Raw genomic sequence first — 15,514 nt, 5'->3', positions numbered from 1 at the left:
ACAGTGTCTCAAAACTTTTGGGAATTAGTGCTACAGGATGCAAATTTATGTTTGAAAAAGCAGGCCTTAGCTTTCCTAACTGACTGTGCATATTGGTTCCTGACTTCCCTGAAAAGTTGCATATCACGGGGGCTATTCGATGCTAATGCAGTATGCCACAGGATGTTTTTGTGCTGGTCGAGGGCAGTCAAGTCTGGGGTGAACCACAGGCTATATCTTTTCTTAGTTCTACATTTTCTGAACGGGGCATGCTTATTTAAGATGGTGAGGAAAGCACCTTTAAAGAGCAAACAGGCATCCTCTACTGACGGAATGAGGTAAATATCCTTCCAGGATACCCGGGCCAGGTCGATTAGAAAGGCCTGGCTCGCTGAAGTGTTTTAGGGAGCATTTGACAGTGATGAGGGATGGTTGTTTGACCGTGGACCAATTACGGACGCAGGCAATGAGACAGTGATCGCTGAGATCCTGGTTGAAGACAGCAGAGGTGTATTTAGAGGGCAAGTTGGTCAGGATGATATCTATGAGGGTGCCCATGGTTACGGATTTAGGATGGTACCTGGCAAGTTCCTTGATAATTTGTGTGAGAATATGACTACTCTCCTCTCTGGCTGGGATGGGCGAAACGCTAAAATAGCCCCCCTAATAATTTTCTCTGAAGCAGCAGCCAGGCAGGCAGGGAGCTGTGTTTCTGACTGAGCCGCCACTGGCGAGATAATGAGGAAAACAGTGGAATAACAGGAAACTGTGTGGAGAATGAGTTAAGCAGAACCAGGAAGACACAAAATGGAGGATGTGGAATGTGTAGGAGTGATAATGAATGAGAGATGGGGGTGAGTGAGTGAGTGAGTGAGTGAGTGAGTAGTGAGTGAGTGAGTGAGTGAGTGAGTGAGTGAGTGAGTGAGTGAGTGAGTGAGTGAGTGAGTGAGTGAGTGAGTGAGTGAGTTACCGTCTGTGGATAGGACAGTGGTCTGAGCCTGTCGTAGTCCTCCTGTCCTGCAGTATCCCACAGTCCCAGATTCACTGGTTTCCCATCTACCATCACATTGGCAGAGTAGTTGTCAAACCTGAGAGGACAGGATGTTGTTCAGAGAAGTACACACACATAACCAGGCTTGCGCACACACACAAACAGGCATGCGCATACACCACACACACAAACAGGGATGAGGGATGAGAGGGGAACCCTTAAACAGAGACATTCATATGCTGTTGTTACAGTAGTACACACACACACACCATCATTGCAGTGCAGCTTCATGCTATGATACTCACACTGTGGGGATGTATTCTCCAGGGAAGGCATTGGTGGTGTAGCTGATGAGAAGACATGTCTTCCCCACCGCTCTGAGAGACAAACAATGACACATTTTCTTTATGATCTATTTCACTTGCTTTGGCAATGTGTTTCCCATACCAATAAAAGCCCTTAAATTGAAACATTTTTTATTTATTTTACCTTTATTTAACTAGGCAAGTCAGTTAAGAACAAATTCTTATTTTCAATGACGGCATAGGAACAGTGGGTTAACTGCCTTGTTCAGGGGCAGAACGACAGATTTGTACCTTGTCAGCTTGGGGGTTTGAACTTGCAACCTTCCGGTTACTAGTCCAACGCTCTAACCACTAGGCTGCCCTGCCGCCCTCTCTCTCTCTCTCTCTCTCTCTCTCTCTCTCTCTCTCTCCTCTATTTCTCTCTCTCTCCCTCTATTTCTCTCTCTCTCCCTCTCTCTCCCTCTCTCAACATGAATTGAGAGAGAGAGAGAATATATATAGAGAGAGGGGTTATAGAGAGAGAGAGAGAGAGAGAGAAATAGAGAGAGAGAGAGAGAGAGAGAATAATCAAATCAATAAATAAAGGCTAAAGGCTGTGTATGGTTGTTTGACAGTGTGTGTGTGTGTGTGTGTGTGTGTGTGTGTGTGTGTGTGTGTGTGTGTGGTGTGTGTGTGTGTGTGTGTGTGTGTGTGTGTGTGTGTGTGTGTGTGTGTGTGTGTGTGTGTGTGTGTGTGTGTGTGAACACAGACACTGTCCTACATAGACTTTTGGCTGGGGGCACATTGGCAGACCACAGCTGCCTTGCTATGTTGTTGTCTTAGGTCTCTCTTTATGGACTGTTGTGTTGTCTCTCGTCGTGATGTGTGTTTGGTCCTATATTTTAATTTTAATCCCAGCCCCCGTCCACGCAGGGGGCCTTTTGCCTTTTGGTAGGCCGTCAATGTAAATAAGAATTTGTTCTTAACTGACTTGCCTGGTTAAATAAAAATAGAAATATCAGAGAGGTGGACCTGCTATCTGAAGACTCCACATCATTTCCTGTGTGTGTGTGTGTGGACATGTTAGACCATACTTGAAGTCCCTATGAGAACAGTAAACGAACAAAACTTTGACCAACTGGGGACATTTTGTTGGTCCCCACAAGGTCAAATGCTGTTTCTAGGGGTTTAGGGTTAGAATTAGGTTAAGGGTCAGAATTAGGTTAAGGGTTAGAATTAGGTTAAGGGTTGGAATTAGGTTAAGGGTTAGAATTAGGGTTAAGGGTAGAGGGTTAGAATTAGGTTAAGGGTTAGAATTAGGTTTAGGGTTAGAATTAGGTTAAGGGTTAGGATTAGGTTAAGGGTTAGAATTAGGTTAAGGGTTAGAATTAGGTTAAGGGTTAGAATTAGGTTAAGGGTTAGAATTAGGTTAAGGGTTAGAATTAGGTTAAGGGTTAGAATTAGGTTAAGGGTTAGAATTAGGTTAGGGGTTAGAATTAGGTTAAGGGTTAGAATTAGGTTAAGGGTTAGAATTAGGTTAAGGGTTAGAATTAGGTTAAGGGTTAGAATTAGGTTAAGGGTCAGAATTAGGTTTAGGGTTAGAATTAGGGTTAAGGGTAGAGGGTTAGAATTAGGTTAAGGGTTAGAATTAGGTTTAGGGTTAGAATTAGGTTAAGGGTTAGAATTAGGTTAAGGGTCAGAATTAGGTTAAGGGTTAGAATTAGGTTAAGGGTCAGAATTAGGTTTAGGGTTAGAATTAGGGTTAAGGGTAGAGGGTTAGAATTAGGTTAAGGGTTAGAATTAGGTTAAGGGTTAGAATTAGGTTTAGGGTTAGAATTAGGTTAAGGGTTAGAATTAGGTTAAGGGTTAGAATTAGGTTAAGGGTTAGAATTAGGTTAAGGGTTAGAATTAGGTTAAGGGTTAGAATTAGGTTAAGGGTTAGAATTAGGTTAAGGGTTAGAATTAGGTTAAGGGTTAGAATTAGGTTAAGGGTTGGAATTAGGTTAAGGGTTAGAATTAGGTTAAGGGTTAGAATTAGGTTAAGGGTTAGAATTAGGTTTAGGGTTAGAATTAGGGTTAAGGGTAGAGGGTTAGAATTAGGTTAAGGGTTAGAATTAGGTTAAGGGTTAGAATTAGGTTAAGGGTTAGAATTAGGTTAAGGGTTAGAATTAGGTTAAGGGTTAGAATTAGGTTAAGGGTTAGAATTAGGTTAAGGGTTAGAATTAGGTTAAGGGTTAGAATTAGGTTAAGGGTTCGAATTAGGTTAAGGGTTAGAATTAGGTTAAGGGTTCGAATTAGGTTAAGGGTTAGAATTAGGTTAAGGGTTCGAATTAGGTTAGGGGTTGGAATTAGGTTAGGGGTTAGAATTAGGTTAGGGGTTAGAATTAGGTTAAGGGTTAGAATTAGGTTTAGGGTTAGAATTAGGTTAAGGGTTAGAATTAGGTTAAGGGTTAGAATTAGGTTAAGGGTTCGAATTAGGTTAGGGGTTAGAATTAGGTTAGGGGTTGGAATTAGGTTAGGGGTTGGAATTAGGTTAAGGGTTAGAATTAGGTTTAGGGTTAGAATTAGGTTAAGGGTTAGAATTAGGTTAAGGGTTAGAATTAGGTTAAGGGTTCGAATTAGGTTAGGGGTTAGAATTAGGTTAGGGGTTGGAATTAGGTTAGGGGTTAGAATTAGGTTAGGGGTTAGAATTAGGTTAAGGGTTAGAATTAGGTTTAGGGTTAGAATTAGGTTAGGGGTTAGAATTAGGTTAGGGGTTGGAATTAGGTTAGGGGTTGGAATTAGGTTAGGGGTTAGAATTAGGTTTAGGGTTAGAATTAGGTTAAGTGAAATGCTGAATACAACAGGTGTAGTAGACCTTACAGTGAAATGCTGAATACAACAGGTGTAGTAGACCTTACAGTGAAATGCTGAATACAACAGGTGTAGTAGACCTTACAGTGAAATGCTGAATACAACAGGTGTAGTAGACCTTACAGTGAAATGCTGAATACAACAGATGTAGTAGACCTTACAGTGAAATGCTGAATACAACAGGTGTAGTAGACCTTACAGTGAAATGCTGAATACAACAGGTGTAGTAGACCTTACAGTGAAATGCTGAATACAACAGGTGTAGTAGACCTTACAGTGAAATGCTGAATACAACAGGTGTAGTAGACCTTACAGTGAAATGCTGAATACAACAGGTGTAGTAGACCTTACAGTGAAATGCTTACTTTACAAGCCCTTAACCAACAATGCTTTAAGAAGTTAAGATGATAAAAATAAGTGTTAAATAAAAAATAGATAAGTAAAAATTGAAAATAAAAGTAACAAATAATTAAACAGCAGCAGCAAAATAAGAAGTGTGACTATATACAGGGTGTTACGGTACAGAGTCAATGTGGAGGCTATATACAGGGTGTTACGGTACAGAGTCAATGTGGAGGCTATATACAGGGTGTTACGGTACAGAGTCAATGTGGAGGCTATATACAGGGTGTTACGGTACAGAGTCAATTTGGAGGCTATATACAGGGTGTTACGGTACAGAGTCAATGTGGAGGCTATATACAGGGTGTTACGGTACAGAGTCAATTTGGAGGCTATATACAGGGTGTTACGGTACAGAGTCAATTTGGAGGCTATATACAGGGTGTTACGGTACAGAGTCAATGTGGAGGCTATATACAGGGTGTTACGGTACAGAGTCAATGTGGAGGCTATATACAGGGTGTTACGGTACAGAGTCAATGTGGAGGCTATATACAGGGTGTTACGGTACAGAGTCAATGTGGAGGCTATATACAGGGGTACCGGTACAGAGTCAATGTGGAAGCTATATACAGGGTGTTCCGGTACAGAGTCAATGTGGAGGCTATATACAGGGTGTTACGGTACAGAGTCAATGTGGAGGCTATATACAGGGTGTTACGGTACAGAGTCAATGTGGAGGCTATATACAGGGTGTTACGGTACGGAGTCAATGTGGAGGCTATATACAGGGTGTTACGGTACAGAGTCAATGTGGAGGCTATATACAGGTGGTACCGGTACAGAGTCAATGTGGAGGCTATATACAGGGGGTTCCGGTACAGAGTCAATGTGGAGGCTATATACAGAGGGTACTGGTACAGAGTCAATGTGGAGTCTATATACAGGGGGTACCGGTACAGAGTCAATGTGGAGGCTATATACAGGGGGTACCGGTACAGAGTCAATGTGGAGGCTATATACAGGGGGTACTGGTACAGAGTCAATATGGAGGCTATATACAGGGGGTACTGGTACAGAGTCAATGTGGAGGCTATATACAGGGGTACTGGTACAGAGTCAATATGGAGGCTATATACAGGGGGTACCGGTACAGAGTCAATGTGGAGTCTATATACAGGGGGTACCGGTACAGAGTCAATATGGAGGCTATATACAGGGTGGTACTGGTACAGAGTCAATGTGGAGGCTATATACAGGGGGTACCGGTACAGAGTCAATGTGGAGGCTATATACAGGGGTTCTGGTACAGAGTCAATGTGGAGGCTATATACAGGGGGTTCCGGTACAGAGTCAATGTGGAGGCTATATACAGAGGGTACTGGTACAGAGTCAATGTGGAGTCTATATACAGGGGTACCGGTACAGAGTCAATGTGGAGGCTATATACAGGGGGTACCGGTACAGAGTCAATGTGGAGGCTATATACAGGGGGTACTGGCACAGAGTCAATATGGAGGCTATATACAGGGGGTACTGGTACAGAGTCAATGTGGAGGCTATATACAGGGGGTACTGGTACAGAGTCAATGTGGAGGCTATATACAGGGGTACCGGTACAGAGTCAATGTGGAGGCTATATACAGGGGGTTCTGGTACAGACTCAATGTGGAGGCTATATACAGGGTGTACTGGTACAGAGTCAATGTGGAGGCTATATACAGGGGGTACTGGTACAGAGTCAATATGGAGGCTATATACAGGGGGTACTGGTACAGAGTCAATGTGGAGGCTATATACAGGGGGTACTGGTACAGAGTCAATGTGGAGGCTATATACAGGGGGTACCGGTACAGAGTCAATGTGGAGGCTATATACAGGGGGTTCTGGTACAGACTCAATGTGGAGGCTATATACAGGGTGTACTGGTACAGAGTCAATGTGGAGGCTATATACAGGGGGTACCGGTACAGAGTCAATGTGGAGGCTATATACAGGGGGTTCTGGTACAGAGTCAATGTGCGGGGGCACCGGTTAGTGGAGGTAATATGTACATGTAGGTAGAGTTAAAGTGACTATGCATAGATAATAAACAGAGAGTAGCAGCAGTGTTAAAGAGGGTCTGGGTTGCCCTTTGATTAGCTGCTCAGGAGTCTTATGGCTTGGGGGGTAGAAGCTGTTAAGAAGGCTTTTGGACCCAGACTAGGGTTAGTTTTAGGGTTAGGGAAACTAGGACTTTGAATGGGACTTTCTCTCTCTCGGAGGACCTGAGCCCTAGGACCGTGCCCCAGGACTACCTGACATGATGGCTCCTTGCTGTCCCCAGTCCACCTGACTGTGCTGCTGCTCCAGTTTCAACTGTTCTGCCTTATTATTATTTGACCATGCTGGTCATTTATGAACATTTGAACATCTTGGTCATGTTCTGTTATAATCTCTACCCGGCACAGCCAGAAGAGGACTGGCCACCCCACATAGCCCGGTTCCTCTCTAGGTTTCTTCCTAGGTTTTGGCCTTTCTAGGGAGTTTTTCCTAGCCACCGTGCTTTTACACCTGCATTGTTTGCTGTTTGGGGGTTTTAGGCTGGGTTTCTGTACAGCACTTGGAGATATCAGCTGATGTACTAAGGGCTATATAAATACATTTGATTTGATTTGACTGTATTACATGTCCCCACAAGGTTAGTTGTACAATATTGCGCATGTGTGTGTGTTGCCCATCCCCTAAAAATCCTAGACAGCCTCCCTCCCACACCCCTGTTTAGCTATGCTATGCAGTCCAGTGCACCCTACCTCCACACACTACCCAAAATCTACGCCGCATCCGCACCGCATCACAATGTAGCAGAAGTCAAATAAACCTGTCTTTCAAAGATGTCTATGGTAGAAAGGCTATATAAACACGGCATTTTGCATAGGTGCTCATGCCCATCCGTAGCCCGTGCCTCCGTGTAGGAGCTGGCTGTGTAGGTGTGAAAGCATTATATCATTTAACGAGTCTCAGCAAGCCCTCCCAGCGACATTTCTGCAAACCATGCAGCCATATTAATGTATATTTCACAATTATGCTCAACTCCCCTGAAAAATATGGGTTTCCAAATGTTGTTAATCCGAGAAGCTTTAGTTAGTTTCTAATTTTTTATATTTCAATGAAACGTTCAAATAGCTTTAGTTCAATTTCAGGCATAATATTTCACACTGAACTTATAATGTATTGTGCAAAACCTGGCGGAAAATTTATGAATACATTGATAACATGAAATCACAAAGGAGGCTAACAAAATAAAAATGTAATTGCTCAACATTCATTTTACGCTCACGCACTGATGAGAGCGATTCTAGAAAGTGAGCGCCGACCCATTCAACCCGCTATAGCCCCAGCCCTTTACTGCAAACAATTGCCCTCACAGACTGGAAAAAGGACACATTTTCAGCCTAAAACACACAAAAGGTCTTACCCATCGCCCACCACGACGCATTTGATGGCCTGCATTTTGCAGAGGGTGGTGGTATCCAACGACGGACTATTCCCTGGTTTTAAATGGCAAATTGTTTATCATTTCTGATATATCGCTAATAATAAGTGAATTGGCATAGTACCGCGACAGGCCAGTAGCGGAGGGAGGCAGTGTCGAATCCCGGTGAACCTCCTGGAAAAGACCGAACGTGTTTAAAGGGAAAGTTTTTTTCCCCCGACAGCAGTTGAACTCTGTAAATGACAACGTTCTTCCCAAATCACACCATATTCCTATGTAGTACACTACGGGCCCAATGGGTTCTGGTCAAAAGTAGTGCACATAGGATTAAGTGGCAATTTGGGACATACAACAAGTGGCTAAATGACTTAAATGTAATGTAAGTGTCCAGGGTTCCTCTGTAGTGACTACAGTGCAGAGTCTCTGGTGATGAAGGACTTCAGAATGGACATACACACAGAGAGAACGAGACACACCTCAAACAAAACCATCAATAACCACAGTTGACACAATTTGTAAGAATGTATGTATTTGTTTTATTGCTTGACCTGCCATTAGAAACAACCTAAACCAAAAGGATTAGAACTGGAGCACAAACAGTAAAGCAAACCGTACAGTCATCATCATCATCATCATAAAATGGTCCCCTGGCCACCCTATTCCCTACAGAGCCCTCTTCCTCTTCCCCTAAACACCCCTATTCCTGACCAGGGCTCTAGAGCAAAACTATAGAAGGAGAAAGGATCCATTTTGGACACATCCCACAGGCAAAACGTCAATGAGAGCTTGAAGGCCATGTCCCAAAACCACCAACCTTCCCTCTCCTGAAGTGTACACTTGCACACTTTTTTGTTGTTGCATGGACTTAGCAATGCTGAAACTCCCCTCCCTCCAGCCAATGCTTATACTAATCCTATGCTTTTAAATCTATTTACAGGGAGTGTGCTAGCCAAGTGGACACACTATGTGAGCAAGGAAGAGAATTGGGACGAAGCCGAAGAATTGGGAGCACTAAACAGAATCCTAAACCAAAAACCTTGACCCCTATTCCCTACTCTAGATAGGAAAGGATTGGATAGGTACTAGCCATATGATAACAGCTCCACAGCTCTTCTGATAGGTGGAGTTTTGCTCCACCTCGATGACACCGTGCTGCCTGTCTGCCGCTGGACTGACCCCTCAACCCATCCACGCCTTCCCCTCGGACAGCCTCCCTCCGATGACCCCTCAACCCATCCACGCCGGACAGCCTCCTCCGATGACCCTCAACCCATCCACGCCTTTCCTCGGACAGCCTCCGATGACCTCAACCCATCCACGCCTTTCCTCGGACAGCCTCCTCCGATGACCCTCAACCCATCCACGCTTTCCCCTCGGACAGCCGCTCTCCGATGATTCCCTCAACCTATCCACGCCCGGACAGCCCATCCACCTTCCTCGGACAGCCTCCCTCCGATGACCCTGAACCCATCCACGCTTTCCTCCTCCGACCCTCAACCCATCCACGCTTTCCCTCCGATGACCCTCAACCCATCCACGCCTTTCCCTCGGACAGCCCATCCACCTTTCCCCCGGACAGCCTTCCTCCGATGACCCTCAACCCATCCACCTTCCTCGGACAGCCTCCCTCCGCTGACCCTCAACCCGTGAACTTCCTGACCCTCTCATGAACGATGTTGTTTTCTAAATTTGTAGTCTTTTTTGTTGTTGTTGTGTGTTGCTTTAAAACACTTTTGAGACTTTTATAATAAATGAATAACTATAAGAGTTAATAAATTATTATATTGCTGATACCATCCAATCCTCTCAGTTCTGTACTAGTGCCCCAAAAGGCAGGATGTAGGAATAACAGGGGCTAGGGGTTGATTTGGGACACAGGTTATGACTAAAGCAGGTCTGCTCACCTGCGGTCCCAGGCCACCTATGTCCGGGGCCACCTGGTGTCCTGGGGCCATCTGCATGCTGCTTTCCTTACTAACCGCTTAAAGGTGGCCTCAGTGATGTGGCAGAGATGTAGACAGTAAACAGCACAGTGGGTCAATTTACACAACTAAGAGCATTAGACGAGGCTCAACTTGTCCCCTGTTTGTGGTTTTTTCCATCTCAAATTTCATTGACACAAACTACAGCATTTTCCTCCTGACCAATCAATGGCAAGCTCCGTTCCTCACGCCTACACTCACACACGCATACAGTTTCCATTCTGTTTCTACAAACAAATCATGGCCACCAAGCTAGAAGCACATCACTCTGGAAGTGAACATGTGTTCAGATACTGTGTGTGACTGTGAGAGAGAAGTGTTGCATCTCTTTTCGCTCATCTTAGTGATTCATGTGCTGCTCGTGGCAGACATCATTTCCACAGAGTCTAACTTTAAATAACAGACTAATTTTGACCTGGGCCACCAGGTGTGTGTGTGTGTGTGTGTATCCAATCAATGATATTACTTAATCAACTTAGAGCCACAGGGGATAATGAAAACCTGAGCCGTGACCTCTGTTCTATAAGCTGCGATCACATGACCGAAGGCAAAACTACAGTCAACGCCTCTGACGGTTTGGGTTCTCGACATACTGCGCCTTACAGTTACTGTACTTACACACAGTGGCTGTGTCGCACACCGACCGGTAAAGCTAGAATGTGATTGCTGTTAGTCATGTGTCAGAAACACTTACTGACTAATGCTCATCTATAGACAGAACACTGTAGTTGTTTAGGTTTCAGAATGACTGTAACTTTCCAAGTTTCCCAGAACTCCAACCAGGAAAATAAGCTGAATTTCACAACCCTGGTTGTTAGACTGAAATGATCTACAAATAAATTAAAACATGAATGGAGACACAAACCACTAATATAAAAGGGATAGAAAGGTGTTTGACTGATTCAAACACAACACATCAAATCAGTATGAGAAAGCGATGACAACAGCCACCCATTCTAGATTCCCCCAAGTCCTCCAACTGCTAGAGTTCTAGATTCCCCCAAGTCCTCCAACTGCTAGAGTTCTAGATTCCCCAAGTCCTCCAACTGCCAGAGTTCTAGATTTCCCCAAGTCCTCCCCACTGCCAGGAGTTCTAGATTCCCCAAGTCCTCCAACTGCTAGAGTTCTCCAGATTCCCAAGTCCTCCCACTGCTAGAGTTCTAGAGTCCCCAAGTCCTCCAACTGCTAGAGTTCTAGATTCCCCAAGTCCTCCAACTGCTAGAGTTCTAGATTCCTAAGTCCTCCAACTGCTAGAGTTCTAGATTTCCTCAAGTCCTCCCACTGCCAGAGCTCCCAGATTCAAGTCCTCCCACTGCCAGAGTTCTAGATTCCCCAAGTCCTCCCACTGCTAGAGTTCTAGATTCCCCAAGTCCTCCAACTGCTAGAGTTCTAGATTCCCCCCCAAGTCCTCCCACTGCCAGAGTTCTAGATTCCCCCAAGTCCTCCAACTGCTAGAGTTCTAGATTTCCCCAAGTCCTCCAACTGCTAGAGTTCTAGATTCCCTCATGAAAACAATCTACTAACATTATTTCAACATTGGGTGCAGGGCATCAACTAGATACACTGTGTGTCTGAAAAGGCACCCTATTCTATAAAGTGCACTATTTTGACCAGAGACCAATGACACCCTATAGTGCACTACTTTGACCAGAGACCAATGACACCCTATATAGTACACTACTTTGACCAGAGACCAATGACACCCTATATAGTGCACTACTTTTGACCAGAGACAATGACACTCTATATAGTGCACTACTTTTGACCAGAGACACTCTATATAGTGTACTACTTTGACCAGAGACTATGGGGGCTAGTATATATATATACACATATGTATATACGTATATATATATATAGTAATGTAAAATGTATATGAAACAGAGTGACATTTCAGACACGCACACAGCCTGACAAATAAAAAGTCCAATTATTTCACACAAGACACCAAGACAGTTGAACAGTAAAATGTAAAAACCCCAGAAATGGATCAACTAGAGATGTAGCAGGGTCAGGTCCATTCCAGCCTGATCCTAGTTCAGCTGGAGACGCTTATCCAGGACTTCCATACACCACGGTGGAAATAAAACCTGCATGCTCCAAAATGGCACTTTATTGCCTATATAGTGCACTACCTAGTCAAAGGTAGTGCACTATAAAGGGAATAGGCTCCATTTGGAACACACCCACCACAGAATAGGGCTCCATTTGGAACACAGCCACCACTGAATAGGGCTCCATTTGGAAACACACACCACAGAATAGGGCTTCCATTTGGAAAACCACACCACAGAATAGGGCTCCATTTGGAACACACCCACCACAGAATAGGGCTCCATTTGGAACACACCCACCACAGAATAGGGCTCCATTTGGAACAGGGATAATTTTTTGTCTTACGTAACCGTATACTATAGTACATTACAAAATAGTCATCAAAATTATTTAAAAAATGGCAAATGTCCAGTTGACAACAATATACTGTATTTGGGATTAGAACAAACATGGTTTGCAAAACACAACAGGAATGGTTCAAACTTAAAAATGGTTAGATAAATGTTAGACCCAAAACATTGAAAAACACTTGAGACTCCAAGACGGTGTGGAACCGGAATGCTAGGTTCTAATTGTGAATTCTAAGAGAGAGTGTCGATGGAACTCAACCAGGCACTTCTCAAAGATAAGTTTATAATGAGGGTTCAGTCTTGTAACTAACAGTTCAATGAATAACAGCCGCTCTCAGAAACAGACCTCCCCATGTCAAAAACACATTAGAGACAGAGAGAGACAGGCAGAGAGAGAGACAGGCAGAGAGAGACAGGCAGAGAGAGACAGGCAGAGAGAGACAGGCAGAGAGAGAGAGACAGGCAGAGAGACAGGCAGAGAGAGAGAGACAGGCAGAGAGAGAGACAGACAGGCAGAGAGAGAGACAGGCAGAGAGAGAGAGACAGGCAGAGAGAGAGACAGACAGGCAGAGAGAGAGAGACAGGCAGAGAGAGAGAGACAGGCAGAGAGAGAGAGACAGGCAGAGAGAGAGAGACAGGCAGAGAGAGAGAGCAGGCAGAGAGAGAGAGCAGGCAGAGAGAGAGAGACAGGCAGAGAGAGAGAGACAGGCAGAGAGAGAGAGAGACAGGCAGAGAGAGAGAGAGACAGGCAGAGAGAGAGAGAGACAGGCAGAGAGAGAGAGACAGGCAGAGAGAGAGAGACAGGCAGAGAGAGAGAGACAGGCAGAGAGAGAGAGACAGGCAGAGAGAGAGAGACAGGCAGAGAGAGAGAGACAGGCAGAGAGAGAGAGACAGGCAGAGAGAGAGAGACAGGCAGAGAGAGAGAGACAGGCAGAGAGAGAGAGACAGGCAGAGAGAGAGAGACAGGCAGAGAGAGAGAGACAGGCAGAGAGAGAGAGACAGGCAGAGAGAGAGAGACAGGCAGAGAGAGAGAGACAGGCAGAGAGAGAGAGACAGGCAGAGAGAGAGACAGGCAGAGAGAGAGAGACAGGCAGAGAGAGAGAGACAGGCAGAGAGAGAGAGAGAGAGAGCAGAGAGAGAGAGAGAGAGGCAGAGAGAGAGAGAGGCAGAGAGAGAGAGAGAGGCAGAGAGAGGCAGAGAGAGGCAGAGAGAGGCAGAGAGAGGCAGAGAGAGGCAGAGAGAGACAGAGACAGACAGAGACAGACAGAGACAGAGACAGACAGAGACAGACAGAGACAGACAGAGACAGACAGAGACAGACAGAGACAGACAGACAGAGAGAGACAGAGAGAGACAGAGAGAGACAGAGAGAGACAGAGAGAGACAGAGAGAGACAGAGAGAGACAGAGACAGAGAAAACAGCCGCTCTCAGAAACAGACCTCCCCATGTCAAAAACATTAGAAAAAGATAGTGGTGTTTAGGAAGCCATGTGTAACACTGGACATGTACCATCCACAGGATGAAACACTATTAAACCCACCAGGGTTGATATCAGAACGGTCCACATTCTTCATTCAACTAGAGAGGTTGAATTAACGTTGAGTTGTATAACATGCTTTCCTCACAACCCTCACCTGTTATGAAAACCTCTTATTTAGAAGCTAAATGGACACATGAAGCACAAGGTGAAATACTGAATATCCCTTAAGACTGATCCCCCCCCCCCCGTCCAGAGGAACTGGATGTTCAGTCCAGATCTGCTTTCTGTGACCAGTAAATAGGCAGAGTAGAATAAAAGTTCCCCTTTTCTGAACGGAGCATTTTAACCTAGACACAATGACACGTATAAGATCTATCCCAACGACCTGGGTGGGGGGGGGGAAAGGGGGAAACCAGATGGGAAAGAGAGAGAAAGAGGGGAACCAGATGGGAAAGAGAGAGAAAGAGGGGAACCAGATGGGAAGGAGAGAGAAAGAGGGGAACCAGATGGGAAAGAGAGAGAAAGAGGGGAACCAGATGGGAAAGAGAGAGAAAGAGGGGAACCAGATGGGAAAGAGAGAGAAAGAGGGGAACCAGATGGGAAAGAGAGAGAAAGAGGGGAACCAGATGGGAAAGAGAGAGAAAGAGGGGAACCAGATGGGAAAGAGAGAGAAAGAGGGGAACCAGATGGGAAAGAGAGAGAAAGAGGGGAACCAGATGGGAAAGAGAGAGAAAGAGGGGAACCAGATGGGAAAGAGAGAGAAAGAGGGGAACCAGATGGGAAAGAGAGAGAAAGAGGGGAACCAGATGGGAAAGAGAGAGAAAGAGGGGAACCAGATGGGAAAGAGAGAGAAAGAGGGGAACCAGATGGGAAAGAGAGAGAAAGAGGGAAACCAGATGGGAAAGAGAGAGAAAGAGGGAAACCAGATGGGAAAGAGAGAGAAAGAGGGGAACCAGATGGGAAAGAGAGAGAAAGAGGGGAACCAGATGGGAAAGAGAGAGAAAGAGGGGAACCAGATGGGAAAGAGAGAGAAGAGGGGAACCAGATGGGAAAGAGAGAGAAAGAGGGGAACCAGATGGGAAAGAGAGAGAAAGAGGGGAACCAGATGGGAAAGAGAGAGAAAGAGGGGAACCAGATGGGAAAGAGAGAGAAAGAGGGGAACCAGATGGGAAAGAGAGAGAAAGAGGGGAACCAGATGGGAAAGAGAGAGAAAGAGGGGAACCAGATGGGAAAGAGAGAGAAAGAGGGGAACCAGATGGGAAAGAGAGAGAAAGAGGGGAACCAGATGGGAAAGAGAGAGAAAGAGAGGGGTCCTTGTGGTCCTTCTGTAGCTCAGTTGGTAGAGCATGGCGCTTGTAACGCCAGGGTAGTGGGTTTGATTCCCGGGACCACCCATACGTAGAATGTATGCACACATGACTGTAAGTCGCTTTGGATAAAAGCGTCTGCTAAATGGCATATATTATTATTATATTATTATATTATTAGAGGGGGGTAGAGAGATGGAAGTTATTCTAACTGGATCTGGGACACCCTCCCTCAACATCATGGTGTAAAAACCACAGCCAATAGGGAGAGAGCAGCCACACCCCTGGACCTGGGACACCCTCCTCAACATCATGGTAAAACGGCAGCCAATAGGAGAGAGCAGCCACACCCTGGGACCTGGGACACCTCCTCAACATCATGGTGTAAACCACAGCCAATAGGGAGAGAGCAGCC

At 45.2% G+C, this 15,514-nt stretch overlaps 1 protein-coding gene across 1 annotated transcript; it reads right to left on the bottom strand.

The window, feature by feature from the left end:
- Positions 1-944: 944 nt before the first annotated feature.
- LOC124023923 (ras-related C3 botulinum toxin substrate 1-like) lies at positions 945-7,984 on the bottom strand (the record flags this gene model as incomplete). Its single annotated transcript, XM_046338089.1, has 3 exons — positions 7,907-7,984; positions 1,276-1,347; positions 945-1,067 (listed from the first exon to the last, which is right to left on the bottom strand). Coding segments are annotated over exons 1-3 (230 nt in total), but the record flags the coding sequence as incomplete, so codon positions are not given.
- Positions 7,985-15,514: the final 7,530 nt, after the last annotated feature.

This window comes from Oncorhynchus gorbuscha, unplaced genomic scaffold (genome assembly GCF_021184085.1).
Source record: "Oncorhynchus gorbuscha isolate QuinsamMale2020 ecotype Even-year unplaced genomic scaffold, OgorEven_v1.0 Un_scaffold_1724, whole genome shotgun sequence".
Lineage (NCBI taxonomy): Eukaryota > Metazoa > Chordata > Actinopteri > Salmoniformes > Salmonidae > Oncorhynchus > Oncorhynchus gorbuscha.
This window is presented reverse-complemented; position numbering and strand designations above follow the sequence as displayed.